At 38.5% G+C, this 17,892-nt stretch overlaps 3 protein-coding genes across 8 annotated transcripts in view; 1 reads left to right on the top strand and 2 right to left on the bottom strand.

Moving 5' to 3' along the window:
* Positions 1 to 11,645, bottom strand: part of arhgap24 (Rho GTPase activating protein 24) — a 47,300-nt gene extending 35,655 nt beyond the window's left edge. Inside the window, exons 1-3 of one of the 3 annotated variants that reach the window (XM_077497459.1) lie at positions 11,502 to 11,645; positions 11,169 to 11,281; positions 5,386 to 5,514 (exon numbers count right to left, since the gene is read on the bottom strand). The gene's annotated coding sequence lies outside the window, so the exon portion shown is untranslated. Of the gene's footprint in view, positions 1 to 888; positions 1,072 to 5,385; positions 5,515 to 11,168; positions 11,303 to 11,501 lie in introns of those variants that run through there. The other 2 variants (XM_077497457.1, XM_077497458.1) reach the window with 2 other exon arrangements.
* On the bottom strand, positions 7,935 to 11,312 carry esm1 (endothelial cell-specific molecule 1). The gene is given in 4 exon segments (XM_077497475.1): positions 7,935 to 8,464; positions 9,786 to 10,169; positions 10,172 to 10,497; positions 11,169 to 11,312. Coding segments are annotated over 3 exon segments (675 nt in total). The 5' UTR covers positions 10,230 to 10,497; positions 11,169 to 11,312; the 3' UTR covers positions 7,935 to 8,231.
* The window catches only part of LOC144002320 (putative E3 ubiquitin-protein ligase HERC1), a 45,200-nt gene continuing 37,087 nt past the window's right edge, over positions 9,780 to 17,892 (top strand). For 3 of the 4 annotated variants that reach the window (XM_077497455.1, XM_077497456.1, XM_077497453.1), the window contains exons 1-8: positions 9,780 to 11,721; positions 13,983 to 14,985; positions 16,452 to 16,547; positions 16,612 to 16,794; positions 16,875 to 17,087; positions 17,275 to 17,373; positions 17,448 to 17,544; positions 17,621 to 17,764. In XM_077497455.1, coding sequence (XP_077353581.1) covers positions 14,014 to 14,985; positions 16,452 to 16,547; positions 16,612 to 16,794; positions 16,875 to 17,087; positions 17,275 to 17,373; positions 17,448 to 17,544; positions 17,621 to 17,764 — 1,804 coding nt within the window. In that variant the 5' untranslated portion in view covers positions 9,780 to 11,721; positions 13,983 to 14,013. The remainder of the gene's footprint in view (positions 11,722 to 13,982; positions 14,986 to 16,451; positions 16,548 to 16,611; positions 16,795 to 16,874; positions 17,088 to 17,274; positions 17,374 to 17,447; positions 17,545 to 17,620; positions 17,765 to 17,892) is intronic. The other variant, XM_077497454.1, reaches the window with a different exon arrangement.

Here is a 17,892-nt window from a genome sequence, read left to right as displayed (position 1 = left end):
AAACCAGATTACAACCTTAGAATTTTAAGGCAGGTGCTAATTACTTGTCAATCAAGTTGCATCATTAAATCTATATTATATAAATCAAATTTCAAAATATATTTTTTTTAAACATTAATTTTATTGGTCCCAGTGGATTAAATGGTTGTACACTGTAAATGCTAGATCAATTAAAATAATATAAAAAAAAATAATTTTTATTACAGTATACACTGTTTAAATCCTTTTAAAATTAAAATCATGATTTGAATTTTTTTTAAATGCACTTGTTTTTCATTGAAAAAAAAAATACAATGATTATTAAGAAACAAAATTAATATTGGACCCGAGGGCACACATCAAGCTCTGTGAATTATGCCTAGTCAAATATTACCCCAAAAAATTAAAATTAAAAAAACAAAGTTTAATACAATATAAAAAAAAATGCATGAAAAATAATTTAAAATAAAGGCACAAATTGGTATACCCTAGATTGTGTAATTTTTATTTTTTTTATTTTTTATTTTTTAAACTTTGTCTAGGGGCACAAATGAGTATGTCCCAGGAAATTCTGCCTAGCAACAAGTGGCTAATAGATACATATAAGTTAAAAAATAAAATAAAATAAATCTGTTCATACAAGGGGAATTTTGGTCCCAATTACAGTTGTACATGAGATTGGTAAAAGCTTTGGTGTGTGCAGTCTGTCACTACTGCAAACTGTAATCACAATAAAAAACGTACTGTTATGAGAATACCTCACTGTCAATAAAAACACAAGACTATTATCTTTGCAAGTCAGCCTAATGAAGTGTCAACCTTTTTTTTATTCCCACACACAAAAAGGGAACCACATCACCACCAAACACTCTTGAAACCACTCCAGCAAAAACAGAGCATATCACTCACCCTTCAGATAATCAACCAGGTGTTGCTCTCCCAAATAAATCCAGTGTGGAATGACAGCCCGTGTCAACAACAAGAGGAGGAGGAGGTAGAAAAGGGAGATGACGTTCAATCTCACCGTCGCCGACGCGCTGTGCGGAGAAATGTGGCCACAAGTTCAACTCTCACAACGCGTGCATGCTGAAACAGTCTCTCTCTCCAAGAGGAGGAGCCCACACACACATGTTCACCCCAACACACACACTCTTACGCTGCAGCCTGACACTCGTGTAAGTCATCCCGACGTCAGCATCCATAGGGAAAAGTCTATTTTTAAAGGTATCATATAATGTGCATGCTCAGCTTTTGGCCGATTTAAGGTAATCTTATTTTTAACCTGCGCAGCTTTTGTGGTATTTACGGGAGAGAATACAGCATATGCGTGCAGCTTGGCAAACATTTATGAGGTAACTCCGTGAACACTTAGGTGCGAGCTCAGCTGAATACACAGCAACAGGACAAGAGCACATCTTGTTTACTTGCGAGCTGTCGGCATAGAACCGCATGCAAACCTTTCATATTGACAATCCGGAAAGAATGACAGCATGCTATAAAGCTTGATTGATAGTAATCAGTGCCTCCGTGCTGTCTGTCTGTCAGTCAGTCCAGCCTTTTCCGGCCACTGGTATGTTTTCTGAATGTCGGTCACTTCTTCAATTGGTGGTGTCTCTAGATGACAGTCCATCTGGCTCCTTCTCCTCACGTTCAGGTGACTATTAAGGATCAAAATTATAGAAACAGCTCTCAGTATGATGCTGTGCAGCTGTTTACTAAAGCAAACTACAACCTCAATAATATGCTTTTATTTTAATTAATTTCTCAACCTCTTTGCGATTTGCTATCGCAAATTCACCCCTTCGCAATTTTTTTTTTCCTGTCCTCCATTAGTTGCTGAAAAACTTGACTAGTTATTGTTTTTGCCATTTTCTGAAACACCCTAAGATGACACAAGATGGCACCAAAGCCCTGTTTAATACAAAATTAGTGCTTTGGTACCATCTTGTGGCATCTTGGTGATATGGAACTATGTTTAAGTGAGGGGAGGTGTTCTAACAGCCTAAAAGTGTTTGCTGTTATACAAAGTATTTAAAGACCAACATTTTGGTATATGGATCTTTTTAAATGGTGCATGTCTACCTAATGAAGAATCCAGTGAAAGGTCACAAGAGGAAAGGAAGGATTATTAGGGGGGGGGGGGGCATATGTCCACAATCACCTCTCAACACATTTACGTAATATATTTGCAAGATGTGGAATGCGGAACATGAAATTCTTGTGACCTTGTGAATAAGAAGCTGTAAGCAAAATGGAGATGCACTCAGTGACTCCCACGAAGGCCGGCTGTGAGGGTGGGCGGGGGCATTGGTGGCCGGTCTTCACTGAGATATCGCATGAGATGAGACTGGATGAATCTTCTCTTCACAGATGGCGGATATGGGAATTTAAATGGTCTCTGTGGTTCATCTGTTCTCATGGCCCTTCAAGTGCAAGGTTTGGACCCCGGGTGACTTCTGTGAGGGTCTTCCTCAGTGGGATTGGAATGGAACATAACATATTTGCTACCTCCTCCAAAATGCAAAAACAAGACAATTTTGTGCCTTCCAATTAGTATCCAGATCTGTAACAGAGTTGGCCTGTGTATAAAGCCCCCCTATTACTGCCTTTAAACAATTACTACAAGCAGATGTTGCAGTTCTGAAAAAAGCCACTGTTGCGGAATTGGGGTACAAATTCCAGCATTCAGAGATAGCACCATAGCTCTAACGGAGACAGGATGGCATTTTTCTGCCTTTTACTCAGCTTCGGTCTTCTGTACAATTGACGTAATGGGTGTCAAAGTTAACCCATCAATATTCCTTATTCCGAGATAGTATCAGACTTGTGACAGTGGTGGGGAATCACCTGTCTATAAATCCCCCTTTTACACTGCTTGTAAATGCCAAGCTTGTTACATATCGCTGTTTTGAGAAACAGTCTCAATACCAAATGGGAGTACAAAGTTATCGCAGGTATTTTCCACCTTTCCCAGGTTGTGCTAGAGCTGTAACAGAAAAGGGATGCTACTATTTTACCTTGTCACTTTGCCATCTAAACATAATCACCAAAGAATGTGGGGATAAAGTTGACCAGTCATTTTTATGACATTGAAAAAATAAACGCATTTTTCCCAAATATCCTGCTATTTCATTATGAATGAAAACACTGTTCCATTTTTAGTCAAACAAGTGACCACTGGAGCAGTGTCGTGACCGTGGCAAGACTTCCTGTTGAGAAATTTGACAATAAAGAGTCTTTTTAATCTCTCAAGTGGCTTGTGAACTTGTATTTATTTGGAATGTCTTACCTTGAATTTGTATGCATCATAGTTCGTCTCCTCACTTAGTTTGACATTAAAGCAACTTCATCTCTCTTATTCAATTAAAAAATAATATGTAAACAAAAACATACACAAAGTACATCTAAATATTAAAAGCAGTCAATTTTCACCCCACTTTTATTTATTTATTTTTTTACTTTGCGGATTTCAGTGGAGTAACGGTTTCTCTTTCAGTGCAATATTGCCCCCATGCGGCGATTTCGAGCATTACGCCTTAAGGTTTCTCAGCGTTTAAAAGAATGTTCTCTTGAGGATTCAACTACGTCTCGCTGTCGAGCTAAAGAAAGAAATTTCATATTAGGAATCATTGCATTGGTAGTTCAACATTCATACTAATCCAAGTTAATTGTTCCCCATACTACTTCATGATGTTTTGATAAACATCCAAAATAATAATAAACAAAGTTGCAGGGGCACATTGCTTCACCAAGTCCAGCAGATAGCACTGTTGTATGATAGATTTAATACACAAGAGTAATAAGCTTGTGAAATGAATATGTATAGGCTACTGTTCATGAGTTTGCTACCATCCTAGATGACGGGTTATTTTGGACAGAGTCCTACAAACTCTATTTGGCAGCAAGTGATCACTCAAAATTTCTTTTGGAGAGAAAGAGAATTTGTACAATATGTAAATAAATAAAAATATGTAAAAATATGTATGGTTAGGAAATTGGTTTTGTCACTCCTTAGCACATGCTTCACCACTGTGTATGTTTAGCTGTTTTATGGTTATGTTATTTTACTTGCATGGTTTATTTGCTTGTTTTTGTTTGTTGTTTTATTTGTTTTATTGTGGTTTTATTGTTTTATCCCCAGTTTTTCCCTTTCCCTCAAGAGGTGTTGCATCTTGTCAGGCCACAGTTGCAAACAAGATTTGTTTTAAATCTTTTGCCTGGCTAAATAAAGGTTAAATAAATACATAAATAAATAAAATTAAAATAAATCATTAAAAAATGTTTATAATATGTATACACCAATTATATAGCCTACATAATATATACTGCCATAGCCTAGCAGATACAGTATATTATTTAACATTTTTTTTCCCTCATTCTGTCTTATCTGGGCTAAAGTTATTTTATTTTATCCTATCATATCTTGTCTTGTTTTATTAATTAAATTGTGCTTTATCTAAAACCTTACCTTGTCTTACAGTCTTAATGAATCATTTTATTTTCTTTCATTGTACAGTAGTTCCTTTATTCAGCCTTAAACAAAAGTATCTCAGTTTAATCCAATTAATTTGATTTACTATTTGTATTTTTATGTTTTATTTTATTTCATTATTCATTATTCATTATTTTTGACTCCTGAACTTATGAAGTAATACTAAATTTTATACAACCATATCTTCCATCATTTTTATTCAATTGAATTTAATAATTTTATCCTGCTTTATTTGTATTGTGTAATTTATTTTTAGTATATCACATTTTTATTTTATCTAATTTTGTTTAATTGCATCTTATTTATCCTAGATTGTCTTGTCATGTTATTTTTTTATTATTATTTAATTTTAGTTTCTTTTTCTTTATTTTTATTATTTTATTTATTTATTTATTCTTCTTCTTCTTTTTTTTTCTCGAGAGCTCAACATTGTTCATTCGGCAGCCTTTCCAATCAACATGTCATCATCATCATCTCTCTCTCTCTCTCTCTCTCTCTCTCTCTCTCTCTCTCTCTCTCTCTCTCTCTCTCTCTCTCTCTCTCTCTCTCTCTCTTTTTAATGTGCGCGTGCGTGCATACATGCGTACTTTCATCTCAGTCTAATTTCTGATTTCCTTTCCTTGCATCTCATCTAGTTATCCTGAATTGGCTCACCTTAATTTTTATTTTATCTTATTTTACTTGAATTTATTTCCCGGACAAATCAAAGGATGAGGCCAAAGGGTCCACTAATAAGAACAAACCCATGTTCTCATAATAGTGTTTGCTGCTGGTATAAACAGCCCATGTAGGCGGGGCCGGACTGTAAATAGCAGGACATGTATTTGCAGTAAATCAGTGTTATTTACACCTTTTGTTTCAGCATGGGCGGCAGTATGACGTGCTCGGGGAGTCACATAAAGCGTGTTTCTCACCAACGCTTTCCTGTTATTGTCCTTCCTTGTTAGGCTCCTTTTGTTTGTTTGGATGCGAGGCCTCGGTCCGTCGTCTCTCAGGGGAATGGAGGGGAACGTTCCGAAAGCTCCCACATTGCTTCCATGTACCTGCAAGCATATTTGACACCTTTATAGGGAACTGCTAAAGGTATTACAATTGCTTTAGCTTGTGCAAAAAAGGACAAAAACAAAGAAATGCAATGCTACCTGAATGACCCGTCTTATGAGTTCTTTGAGATACATGCCGTCGTGTGGCCGATTTTTTGTTTGGAGTTTGAGTGAAAATTTTATTTACTTAGATTTAGCTGTGGCAGCTATTGAAGTGTTTAAGCTGTTGTTTACTGTAAAACTAAACATAAAACAAAGAGAATTACTTACATTATATATATATATATATATATATATATATATATATATATATATATATATATATATATATATATATATTAGTGTATTGTTGCATCTGTAGATTAGCATGTTTTGATTTTTTTTAAAATAAAAACCTTAGTTTTGCAATAATTTTTGAATGGGTGTGGAGGCTCTATTGTTTTTTTCTTCCGCTTAATGTAAAAATGCCACAAAAGAACAAATAAAATAAATAAAAAACACGTGATATCCTGTGATGCTTGCTTTTTTTTTTTTTTGCTTGCTTAATTGAGGTCTAATTACTTGCATGACATTCAACTAGTTTAGTGTGACTTTAGACGTGTAAAATAGAGTTAAATTCCTGAATTGGATGGCTGTCAGACACGTAATTGAAATGGTACAGGAAGGTGTTTGCGGAGTATCACCTGGACTTTTATAACACACCTTTTGTTGGCCCAATTGGCTATCATCGGCCAAAACACTTTTGGAGTTAATATATTTATATGCTCACTGAGTTGAAGACTTCCTAAAATTGTTGTAGTAGCCCAAATTTATCTGAAATTAACTCTATTTCATTGACGGGAGAAGTAATTGAAAAACGTCCTTTCGTGACTCCAACGGGCAAAGGACAGGACCTTATTTGGTGTTTATGTGTGTGTGCGTGTGACAAAAATTCCTAGCTTTTTCGGAGTGTCACTTGCTCTTGAATTCCCGGCCTGGGCAGACACAACAACAACAGGAAGAAGGGCCATTTTCACAGGTGTCAGGAAGTGCAGGAAATAAACACGCCGAATGCGGCACAAACATTTTTGTGTACGTGTTTAAAGAGTCTGAGGTGAGGCTTTCGACACCGTTGTGGGATTCCATAGCGTTTTGAACTTTTGGGTCATACTGGGAATAGACAGTGGTGAAAATATACTGTGAATATTAAATATGTTGTCATGCGGTAATATTGATTACAGACACTCATCTTAAACAACCTATAGAACATTTATTGTCCTATATGTTATATCTTACTTCACAAGTTACACCTGCACTTTTAGAATATTTTTAGCATGAAGTATGAGTGTTTCTAATATTTTCATACATGCAAGAGCAGTTAAATATTTAATTACATTTTAGAACAAATTATATCTGTTTGAATATATTAAAAATGTTTTCCCATGATTTTAGAAATATTAATGTATGTTATAAAACAATGTTTTATTCAACTAATTCAAAAAAAGCTAAATCATAGGCCAGAAGAGAGAGAAGGAAAAAAGTACATTTAACCTGAATTTAAAAATATATATATTCACATTTCGGGTTGATTTGACTTCTGTTGGCAGCTTATTTCATTTGTGTGCAGCATAACAGTTAAATACTGCTCCACCATGTTTGCTTCACATTCTGAGCGCCACAGTTTGACTTGAATGTGCAGCTGTCAAAGCACAGATATGGTGTTAGCATTTCTTCAGTGTATCGTAGACCTAAAACAAAGAGTGATGTATAGGCCAATAGCTTTAAAGTCTAGTCTATATCCAGAGCTGCCAAACTATAGAAATTCACAAACCTTCTAAATCTATTCTAGTACGTCTGACTTGGAATCTATTTGTTCTGGTCATAACCCAAGCTGCAGCATTTCAAATGAGCTGCAGGTGTTTGATGCTCTCCGTTACAATAACCAAGTCGACTTGAGATAAAAGCATAAATGAGCTGCACTTGGAATGCTTGGAACATGAAACCCTTCACTCTGGATGGTTTCAGCTGGTAGACGGCTGTTTTGGTGACTGATTTGATATGACTGCTGAATATCGGATTCAAGTCTATTAGCACACCAGGGTTTTTGGACTTGTTTTTCGTATAAAAAAAAAAAAAAGTCACTGTGTTTACGAATAGCAAGCCTCTTTTCTTTACTGGCAAAAACAATAACAACAGAGCTGAGACTTAATTGAAAGAAATGATACCAATTAACATGTTAATTGAACTGTCATTTGTGAAAATTGATAAATCAGATTTTATGTTCCAATGAGTCTTATCCAAGTTTAACAATATCCAAGTTAAACAACATATTACCAAATGTTTTCTTCTAGGATCAAATACTGCATAAAAATACAACATATTGTGTGCATTTTTGTTTTGCTGCAGCAGAAGACACGTCCAGAATCAGGTTAACAAACAACACTTGTTGATCACATTGGATTTAATTGCAAGACCATTCTTTACATTTTGATATCTTACAAATACAGTCGAGATGATACATATGAAAAATGATACATCCTCTTCTCTCACTTGAAGGCATAATATACATTTGGAAAATCAAGAGTAAAAAGGTGATATTATCAACCATATAAATAAAATCAACATGCAGTCAAGAAGATGATAATAAAATAAGCCCTGTCTGTTCTTATAAGTTAATGCTACATTTCCACTGACTGAATGAATGACTGAAAGAATGTATGACTGATTGAATGCAGTGGTCAGCGAGGGTTGAGCCGCTTGGAAGCGTTGGATATATTTGCTGCCAGTTGATCCGAGTACTGAACCTCTCCCGAACCCTCGTCTCCACCTTGAGCCTCCGTTTTGAGCTTGCTGACCAATTTGGCGAAGAACCGAAGGGTGAGACATGCGCCTGTCTCCCTGTCACACAGGCCGCCGCCTTTGCAGCTGCAAGTTTTACGGCACTCCATGCCATAGGTGCCAAAGTGGCAGTCTGGAAAGAGACAAAACAAATAGCACTGAAGTTTATTTACTTATTTTGAAGGCCTAAACAATCCAAGTAACTTTATAAAGTTCACCTGCACTAAGATGGATCAACAATTGTGCCTTGATGAATTGTGCACCACCGCAAGCTACATCATACAATATTGTTAAATCAATATTTTACTGTTTTATATTAGAATACTGTACTTATTCTATTACTTTGCTATATATTTTTGAATATTTTGATAAAACAGCTTTCTAATACTATACAATTTAGCTATAGAATACATTTTTATTAAAAAAAAAAATATATATATATATATATAAAAAATAATGATTTTCCGATAAATTATTTTTTTTAAGTTCATATTACATTTTTAAACAAATAATTTCAATAAAATGTCAACTGTTTTTCATTAGTTTAGAATATTTTTAAATAAAAATATTTGGATTCAAATTTAGCAGTGTCTAATATTTAGGACAACTTACATTATTTACAAAATATTTTAATTACAATATTAGAAGCCGTTTCTGATATCAGGAGTAAAATATTCTGATTACAATATTAGAAGCATTTAAAACAATATTTTAGAATATTTCTAATAACATTTTAAATTATAAAATAACAAACACAATCAACTGAAATATAAAAAACATGTCTATAATATTTCCTAGAATATTTTACATAAAATTGAAACTGTTATTAGAGCTGGAATAAAATATTAAAATTAGTAGTTAAAATGCAGAATTTGCTTTGTAATTAATAATTGACACAATTTAGATCATTAACATAGCAGAACTCATTTATAATATATTAAATCAATATATTTAAAATTAGTTTAATATTTGACAGTTCTAATACTTGTTTTTAGGTTATCTTTTTAATATTGGAAATTATATATTTTTTTCCCAGTATACTGTACAGAGTTTTCAGTTTTAATATTAGATGCAATTTAGCAATACTTGTTCTGTAATAAAATGTTAAAAACAACTTTTGTAGTTTAGAGTTACTCAACAGACAATCATAATAAATATTCAATGTTAAACCAAAACATTTTGCATCTTTTGTATGGGCAGATTTTTTTTATTTTTTATTTTGTGATTTTTTTATTTTTTATTTAATTTTTTTTGATTTTTTTTTTTAACTAATGCTCACTTGAATTGTACATATAACCTATATCTAAAATAAACTCTAATGTGCGCATTTACATAAAGTTACGGGTATAAGGGAAGTGGTATAACTTCAAAACAACAAAATAAAATGGAATTTGAAGATCAATAACACATCCTGCAGTATTTTGGTGTAATGTGCCCCATGAGTTAAACGTTACCTTTGCACACGCCATATTCATCCCCGTAATCATCCTCGTCCTTGTAGAACTCGCAGAAGAGGCCCGGTCCGCACTTGACGCCGTGCATGCCCGACACGGTGCGGTAACAGTGCTCCCCTCGGCCGGCGGTGCACACCCGGCAGCAGCCGCAGTCGTCCAGCACGGTGCGCGCGCAGCCGAGAGTGGGGCCGCAGCGCCCCGCGTCGCACCTGTCCGGACAGTTGACGGCGTACTTGACGCCGGAGCCCCACGCCTGGGCGCCGGCGCCATGGGCACCGTGGGCGAGCAACGAGGACAGCGCTACCGTGACCAGCAGCAGAGACATGGCTGCAGGCGAGGAGGAAGAGGATGGTGGTGCCGATGATGATGAGAGGCTGCTGTGCATGGTGGAGGAGCGCCTCTGCGAGGGACTCGAGTGGGAGTGAGGACTGAGGAGGCGAGCATCAGTCAGAGCTGCTTTTCACCGCAACAAGTTTGTTTTGCACTTCGCTCTCGTCAATTTCCTCATTCCGCTCCCTTTTTTTAGAGATCCGGCGTGGAAGTGCACGGGATTAGCACCGAGCCACCATCCAGGAACTGAAATCCACGTGACCTGCATGCCACAAGTTATCTTTGCTTTTTTTTTGTAGTTGACCAAGGCACCGCACCGCGCTGATACTGGCCCTCCTTGCCTTTGACTGCCTTTGAACCAGAGGGCGCTATTTCCCAGATCCTGGGGCAAAATTTGGTGATGCATGGGCAAAATTTCAAAAAGTTAAAAACAAATGTTTTCCCCGAGGGATGGCACTACACCGGTGCTCAGAAATCTGTGAAGCCCAAGTTAAAACCCTCCAACATTTTATTTGATATTATTATTTTATTTACAATAAGCCCCGCTAGTCCAAACACGGTGTTGATTAATATTGCATTTGTGGAATATGAATTAAGCATCAAAATGCCACATACCACAGTTGCTGGACTCAGGTAAGACCAGGGCTGGACTGCCCATCTGGCATACAGGGCATGCCCGGTGGGCCTGTGTCTATTGGGGCCGATGTGGTACTATTCAATTATTATTATTTTCCTCCATTTTACCCCGAGAGACCGACCCACAATTTAGAAGGAGCAGCTCCTTAATCCATTAACAATATAATGAATATATAGAGAATATATTTATTTATTTATTTATGTATTTATTTATATCAGTAAACCCTAATTTCTGTATGTACACTTTGTGTAACATTTTTATTTGGTGGCGAGTGGAGAGTTTGTTGAATGCAAATTATAGTAATACAGTAAGATTGGAAGACACAGACACAGCCATATGTTATTGTGCCATTATTTAAAAACAACGTTGTGAGTTATCAATTTCACAATATTAAAATAAAACATTGACCAACTAACCAGCAAAATGGTGATGATGGTGAAGAAGATGATTGATGAGGACGAGACGGAGTTCGACACTTGTGAGACACAAGATGGCGGTAAGGTAGTCATCAGACGCCGGCCGCCTTCAGCTGATACAACCCCAGAAGAAGAAGAGGAGGAGGCGAGGGAGTAGTAGGAGGAGGAGGAGGGGGGAGAGGGAGAAGCCGGGGCATGATATTTTTGTCCGAATAGGAGCTCCCTCTGACGGGACAGGTTACGCTGACGACCCGCCGGAGGTGCTCCCGACCCAGCAAACATGTCAGCGGCTTCAAGCTTCCAAACGTCCTAAATGTACCGAAGCTAACATACATGTCAACGCTTGTTGTTCGCCATCGTTACACGCCAGTCTGGACGTCAGCGAGCAGCGGGGCTTGTTTTGCCGCCAGCTGTCATCCAGCCACCGAGCCTAGTGGGGGAGCTTTTTTGGTTCACCCTGACAGCCGCAGTGTAGCCAGCCCTGCCCCGCGTTAGCTCACTCGGGGGAACCGGAGGAGCTCGGACTGCGGTACGCTGTTAATCCATTGTGTAGGTGAGTCGCCGCAATGTCACCGGTGTGTGAGGTTCTCTCCTCCGGAAGGGGCTGGGTCAAATCTTGCTAATAAACGGGACCATCAAGTCGACTAATGTGATTAGCATGGAAACTCATTGAATGTATCTTTGCATGAGGCTGCATAAGACTTATAGCCAATCTCATATGCTGCTCCATTTTTTATTTTTTTTTATTGGGGTTGTCCTGGCAACCGAGCCCCCACCCCCATCCATCTCACCCCTCCTCATGGCCTACGTCCCAGAGTAAGGACATCCTTCATGTAAAGTTAATGATTGATTTTATGCTCAAACCTATGACTTGTGATGGAATGTTATGAAAATCTCCTTGTCATTGTCATCATGGAGAACTAATTAACACATTTACCTCGCATTCTGATTCGGTTTGAATCTCAAGTATGGTTTTAGCTTTAGTTAAATAAATTAAAGATGAAGAATGACAAAATGTCCCTTTTATCCTATGATATTTCTGTATGCACCGTACTAGGAAAATAAAGCTTGAGCATCCCGCCCAAAACATCTGCTCCCACAGTTCTAAGGTTTGGGACAATTCATGTGTTACCTCACGCTTACAGCCAGCTGAGATAGGCTTCAGTTCAGCTGAGATCCTAATCAGGATAAGAGTTAATAAATACAAAAAATGGATGGATGAATTATAGTGGCCAAAATGATCACATTGAGCAGTATTTTTATGTTGTTAAAAAAAAAATCATGCACCAAATGAAGTTTTTGCATATTACATATAATTAAAATTAGCAATATTGAGCAAAATGACTGACACAGACAAAACAAAAACGTGTGATAAATGTTAGTATTGATTTTCATGCTCAATTGACAACGTGACAACAATCTTTTATTGTCAATCTTAATGTTACTCTAAAATATATATTTTTCTAATAACACAAAGACAATAGCTAGTAGCTATATGCACCGATTTCCACACACAAAATCTTGTGGTTACTACTACGATAAATGACTACAGTTAAATATAGTTTAATTGACTTGTATATTAATGTGAGTCTCGAGCCATAAGCTCCCATGTTTGTTGAAGGCAAAATAGAAAAGACAATGTTATGGAACAATTAAAATGTCATGTTCAATTTGATAACATGTGGTTGAAGTCAGTCACAGTCTTGGCTCTATAAAGTAGGCACTTTGACAATTCGCTTCATTTCAAGCCCAGAAAGTTAGTACCAGTAGGTAGGCTTGTTTTGCTTGTGGTAGCTGCCAGCTGAGATGACTTGACCGTATCACTGTTGGCTATTTTTGCCCAGACTGAAAACCATGTAGCTCTAGTGTTGCAGTAAAAGAGGCATGCAAACATGCTTGGAGTTCCCTCGCTCTCCTGGGCTCGTGTCACGTTTGAGCACTAAAGTGAAGCCCCATATAAAAATCTAATTACAAAATTTAAGTGCAAAAAATATGTATAAATGCAATAAAAACAAGAATATATATACAGAAATAAAGAAAGACAGAAAAGTACAAATAAATGAAAAAAAATATATGAAAAAACAGGACTCAAACAATAAAAAAGAATAAAAAAATGTTATTCCAAAGAGGGGGACGGTTCTAATCGACTAGGCCGTTGCCAACTGCCTTTCGATGGTGGAGTGTTCCCTCAACCAAGCAAGTCGGCGAACAAGGAAGTCTCGCTGGCTTGCATGGAGAGCTCCAGCAATGGACGACTATCTTGTCCACTGTCACAACAACTTGCGACTTGAGTTGCTCAACAACACGTTCAAGTTCCATTTTTTTCTTTTGTGTGTGAGAATTCTCCCTTGCTGTGGAATGGGTAGAGTCTGACATAGACTGACATATCGACCAACCAATCGGAGAATTGTTCAACTCAAGACACACTTTGGCCCGCTCATTTGAATTACATTTCATGACGCATTTCATGCTGACAGTGTCTGCAATAAGAGAGCAGAGTGTTCTTATTCATTGACATTGAAATCTATTTATATATTCATTTTTATATTGATTTCCGCATTTGTTTTTATATTTATTTTTGTATATATTTATCTTTTATTTATTTATGTATTTTTTTTTCCATTTATATATATGTTTTGTATTTAATATTTGAAATATATGTTTTATATCCATTTTTATTTTTCACATTTATTTATTTATTTATTTCTATTTTGGCATTTTCGGTCCTCCATATCCATATCCACGTCCAAGTCCAACTCTTTGAGAAGCAAATCCTAATCAACTCATCTTTTGGTCTTTCTCCTCATCTTTCAGGTGCTCGTCAGGGTGAAGATAATGCTCAGACATGATGCCCGGTCAGACCCATGTGTTGCTCAAATGGCAGGAACACCTCAACTGTTACTGGGCGGCGGAGGACAGTGCGCAGACGGCCACCAGACAAGGGGCGGCCGCCCTTTACAGCAAACTTCTCCACAACAAGGAGGTGGTGAGTCTTGCTCAGCCCGTCCAGGAACTCGTCGGCCCTCGGCTACCTGACTTTGAGTGCGAGTCCTGCGCCGCCGCGGAGAAGGAGGAGTATCTTTTGTCGCTGCTGCAGAGTCAACGATGGCTGGCTCGCCGCATGCTGACGCAGACCCGCTTCACGCAGGGTCTCCACCACAGGCTGGTGGCTCTGCAGAGGATCTTCTATGCCATTCACACCAAGTACCACGACAACTTCCGTGCGCCGCTTCCCTCGCAGGTCACAGAGAGCGGTGCGGAATGCGGGCATCTTGAGCTGGCCTCCGAGCCATGCCTGCCAGGGGGGCTGCCCAAAGTCAAGTCGGGCACGGATGTTCTGATCGAGATGGGCGTAAGGACGGGTTTGAGCCTGCTCTTCTCATTGCTGCAGCAGAACTGGAGGTACGCGGCCTCCGTGCACCCCGAGTCGATGCTGTGCAACGACGTCCTGGCCACCGCCTCCGCCGTGCTGGCGTCACTGCCGCCACTTTCTCTGGCCAACGAGAGCAAGATCCCCTCAGTCGGGTTGGACTGCCTGGCACAGGTGGCCGATTTCCTGAAGAAGACGTCGGCAAGCAGCGGGAGCGGCGGCGCCGACCTGACAGGTCGGAGGCTGGCGTTGGAGCTGCTGCTCGGCCTGGCCATGCAGAGAGGCTCGCTCAAGTTTCTCCTGGAGTGGGTGGAGGTGGCTTTGGCGGCCTCCATGTCCTCGCGCACCTCTGCGCCATCGTCCTCCTGTGCACTGAGCACGCAGCAAGCAGCTGGTGTGGGATTCGATTTTATCCATCAAACTCTTCTTCAGATGAGACAGTTTTCGGTAGGTTATAGTTTCATGTGTCATTATGATACATAATTAGAAATACTGTGCCGGTAGTACACTTGCCTGACTAGTTTAGACAGCTCTATATGCATTTTCCCTGCGATTGACTCCCGACCAGGCCAGGGTGTAGTATACCTTTCTCTCAAAATCAGCTTGGAGAGGCTCCATCTCCATGACACTGAACAGGATAATTGGTATAGAAAATGGATGGGTGGACTGTTGAAGTTATCAATTATTTATTTCAATACTAAAATCAATGTTGGGGTTATTATAAATAAATATTGCAGTTTAATTAATATTATATACACTATATTATTCATATTATCTGTATTATGTTCATGCTTATTTATGTTATTTAACCTTTCATTTATTCAGGTAATTGAGAACAGATTTCATTTGTAATGGTAACGTAGCTAATTTACTAACGATATGAAGAAAATGCAGTGACTATTACTTTTTGAAAATGTTTTCAAAAACATCATTTTTTTTTCCAATATTTAATTATATTCATTTATTTTGGGAAATATATAAGAATCGATTTTTAATTAAATATTTTATGTGACAATATGCAGTTCTAAAAATATTTTAAAAATATTTGAGATAAATAGTTCTAATATAGTACTGTAAAATGTGTCTAAAAAACAAACACTATTTTTGATGGTTTTTTTTTATTTTTATTTTATTTTAGCATATACAAAAGTTATGCAAAGTAGAAAATGTTTTCAACATTTTATTAAAAAAACAACAACTAAATTTTGGAGAAGAGTTCTGATATTTAGTTCTAAACATGGAGTGGAAAATTAGTTTTATTCTAAAAATATATACAGTATTCTTTAAACGATTCTTTAACTATAGCAAAAATGTTTTACATTTTTTTATTCCAATATGTTAAAGTATATATATTGTTCTAAAAGTGTTCTAAACATATGTATTTTTTATTTCTGGTCTAAATCTAAAAATAAAATATTACAAATCAGCTCTTAGTCAGTTCTAGTTCAACTACAAACCACAGTTAAAATAATTACTTCTGACAGCGAGGGTTTATCTTTGTGTCGGTATGATTGTTGATGTAGCTCTTGGATTAGATCTCATTAGATTGTGCAGGTGTTCCTGAAATTGTGGGCGGCCAATCTCTTAAAAGGCGTGTGGTGTGATGAATCCTGATGAGTGGTTCTGCTGTGCCCAGCACACTACATCTTTTCTTCATTTCCTTATCTCAGCCATGAATCTCCAGTGGCAGCAGCCGCCTTTGTCGCTTTGTGAATCCCCTGAGGTCTTTTTCTAATTCCGTCTTTACCTCAAAACCTCAAAAAGGGGTGTAATATAAAGTAAAAGTAAAGAATATGACAGAAAAATAGTAAGTACAAATATAAATAAAAACTCTCAGAGTGAGTACAATCATCAAAGAAGACTTCATTCGTGGAGGAAATACAATACTGTAACAACAACTTAATATCTTCCAGGGTTTCCGTGGCGATGCCGTCAACATTCCAGTACTCCAAAAGGACACAGATGGACTTTGCCGTCTCTCCCAGGCGGCCCTCTGTCTCTTCGAAGAGGTATAAAAGTCGGTCTTTATAGCAAAAGTCTGTCAGGAGCTCACTCTCCATCTGTCTTTTGCAGATCTGTAACCTGGCATCCTTCTGCCTGTGCTCCTGCAGCACTGACGCAGACACTGCCAGCTCCAACAGCGAAGCCGTCGTGGTGTATGTATGGGGCAGCAACAGCAGTCATCAGTTGGCGGAAGGAACGCTGGAGAAAATCTTGCTGCCCAAACCCACGCAGGGCTTCAGCGACGCCCAAATGGTGCGGCTTTAAACGCTAAAACAGACCTCTGCCAAGGCTACAACAATCCTAAATGCGTCCATGTCATGCCCTTCTTTCAGATCGAAGCTGGACAGTACTGTACTTTCTCCGTGTCGGCGGATGGCGCTGTAAAGGCATGCGGTAAAGGCAGTTACGGCCGTCTGGGCCTGGGGGACTCCAACAACCAGTCCATGCCCAAGAAACTGGTGCTGGAGCCCCACAGGAACATGAAGAAGGTGTCCTCCTCCAAGGGATCGGACGGTCACACATTGGCCATCACCATGGAGGGAGAGGTAAGAGGATGAATGACATTTCAGTTCATTTCAATGGGGAAGATTGATTTGACTTTCAAGTAAATTGAGTTAAAACTTGGTCATTGGATGTATAAAACTCGTAAGTCAAAGTACCACTCAATGTTGACTGCAATAATAGTTTGAAATGTGTTGTATTAATTGTGAGATTTTCAAAATACTTCATAAGGTATTCAGCTGGGGTGATGGAGAATACGGGAAACTGGGTCACAGCAACAGTGCTACACAGAAATACCCCAAAATGATCCAAGGACCACTGTCAGGCAAAGTGAGGAAACATACTTTTTGGAGAAATTGATCAATGATACATTTTGAAATGCAATTTTACCGCCTCTGTTCCAGGTTGTCGTGTGCGTGTCTGCTGGCTACAGGCACAGTGCTGCCGTGACCAACGATGGCGAGCTTTACACATGGGGCGAAGGGGACTTTGGCAGACTTGGTGCGAGTCTTTATTTTACCGTAATCCTTGTAGCGTACTAGCAACATTCCGCTATCGTTCCCCATTTACCTCGCAGGCCATAGTGACAGCCAGAGCCGCAACACACCCACTCTGGTGAAGGACATCAGCGGCGTCGGGCAGGTGGCGTGCGGCAGCTCGCACACTATCGCCGTAGCTCAGGACGGACGCACCGTGTGGTCGTTCGGAGGAGGCGACAACGGTATGCTCATCACAATAAACGGATCTGGGCCCGGTTGTTCAAAACTCTGTTAACTTTAACTGGCTGTTAACTTGCTGTTAAAGTTAACACTCCCAAGGTCCGCCGCTAACTTTTTAACAGTGTGGTTA

The sequence above is a fragment of the Festucalex cinctus genome, chromosome 15 (genome assembly GCF_051991245.1).
Source record: "Festucalex cinctus isolate MCC-2025b chromosome 15, RoL_Fcin_1.0, whole genome shotgun sequence".
Classification (NCBI taxonomy): Eukaryota; Metazoa; Chordata; class Actinopteri; order Syngnathiformes; family Syngnathidae; genus Festucalex; species Festucalex cinctus.
The sequence above is the reverse complement of the archived record's forward strand: the minus strand, read 5'-3'. Positions and strand labels throughout refer to the sequence as shown.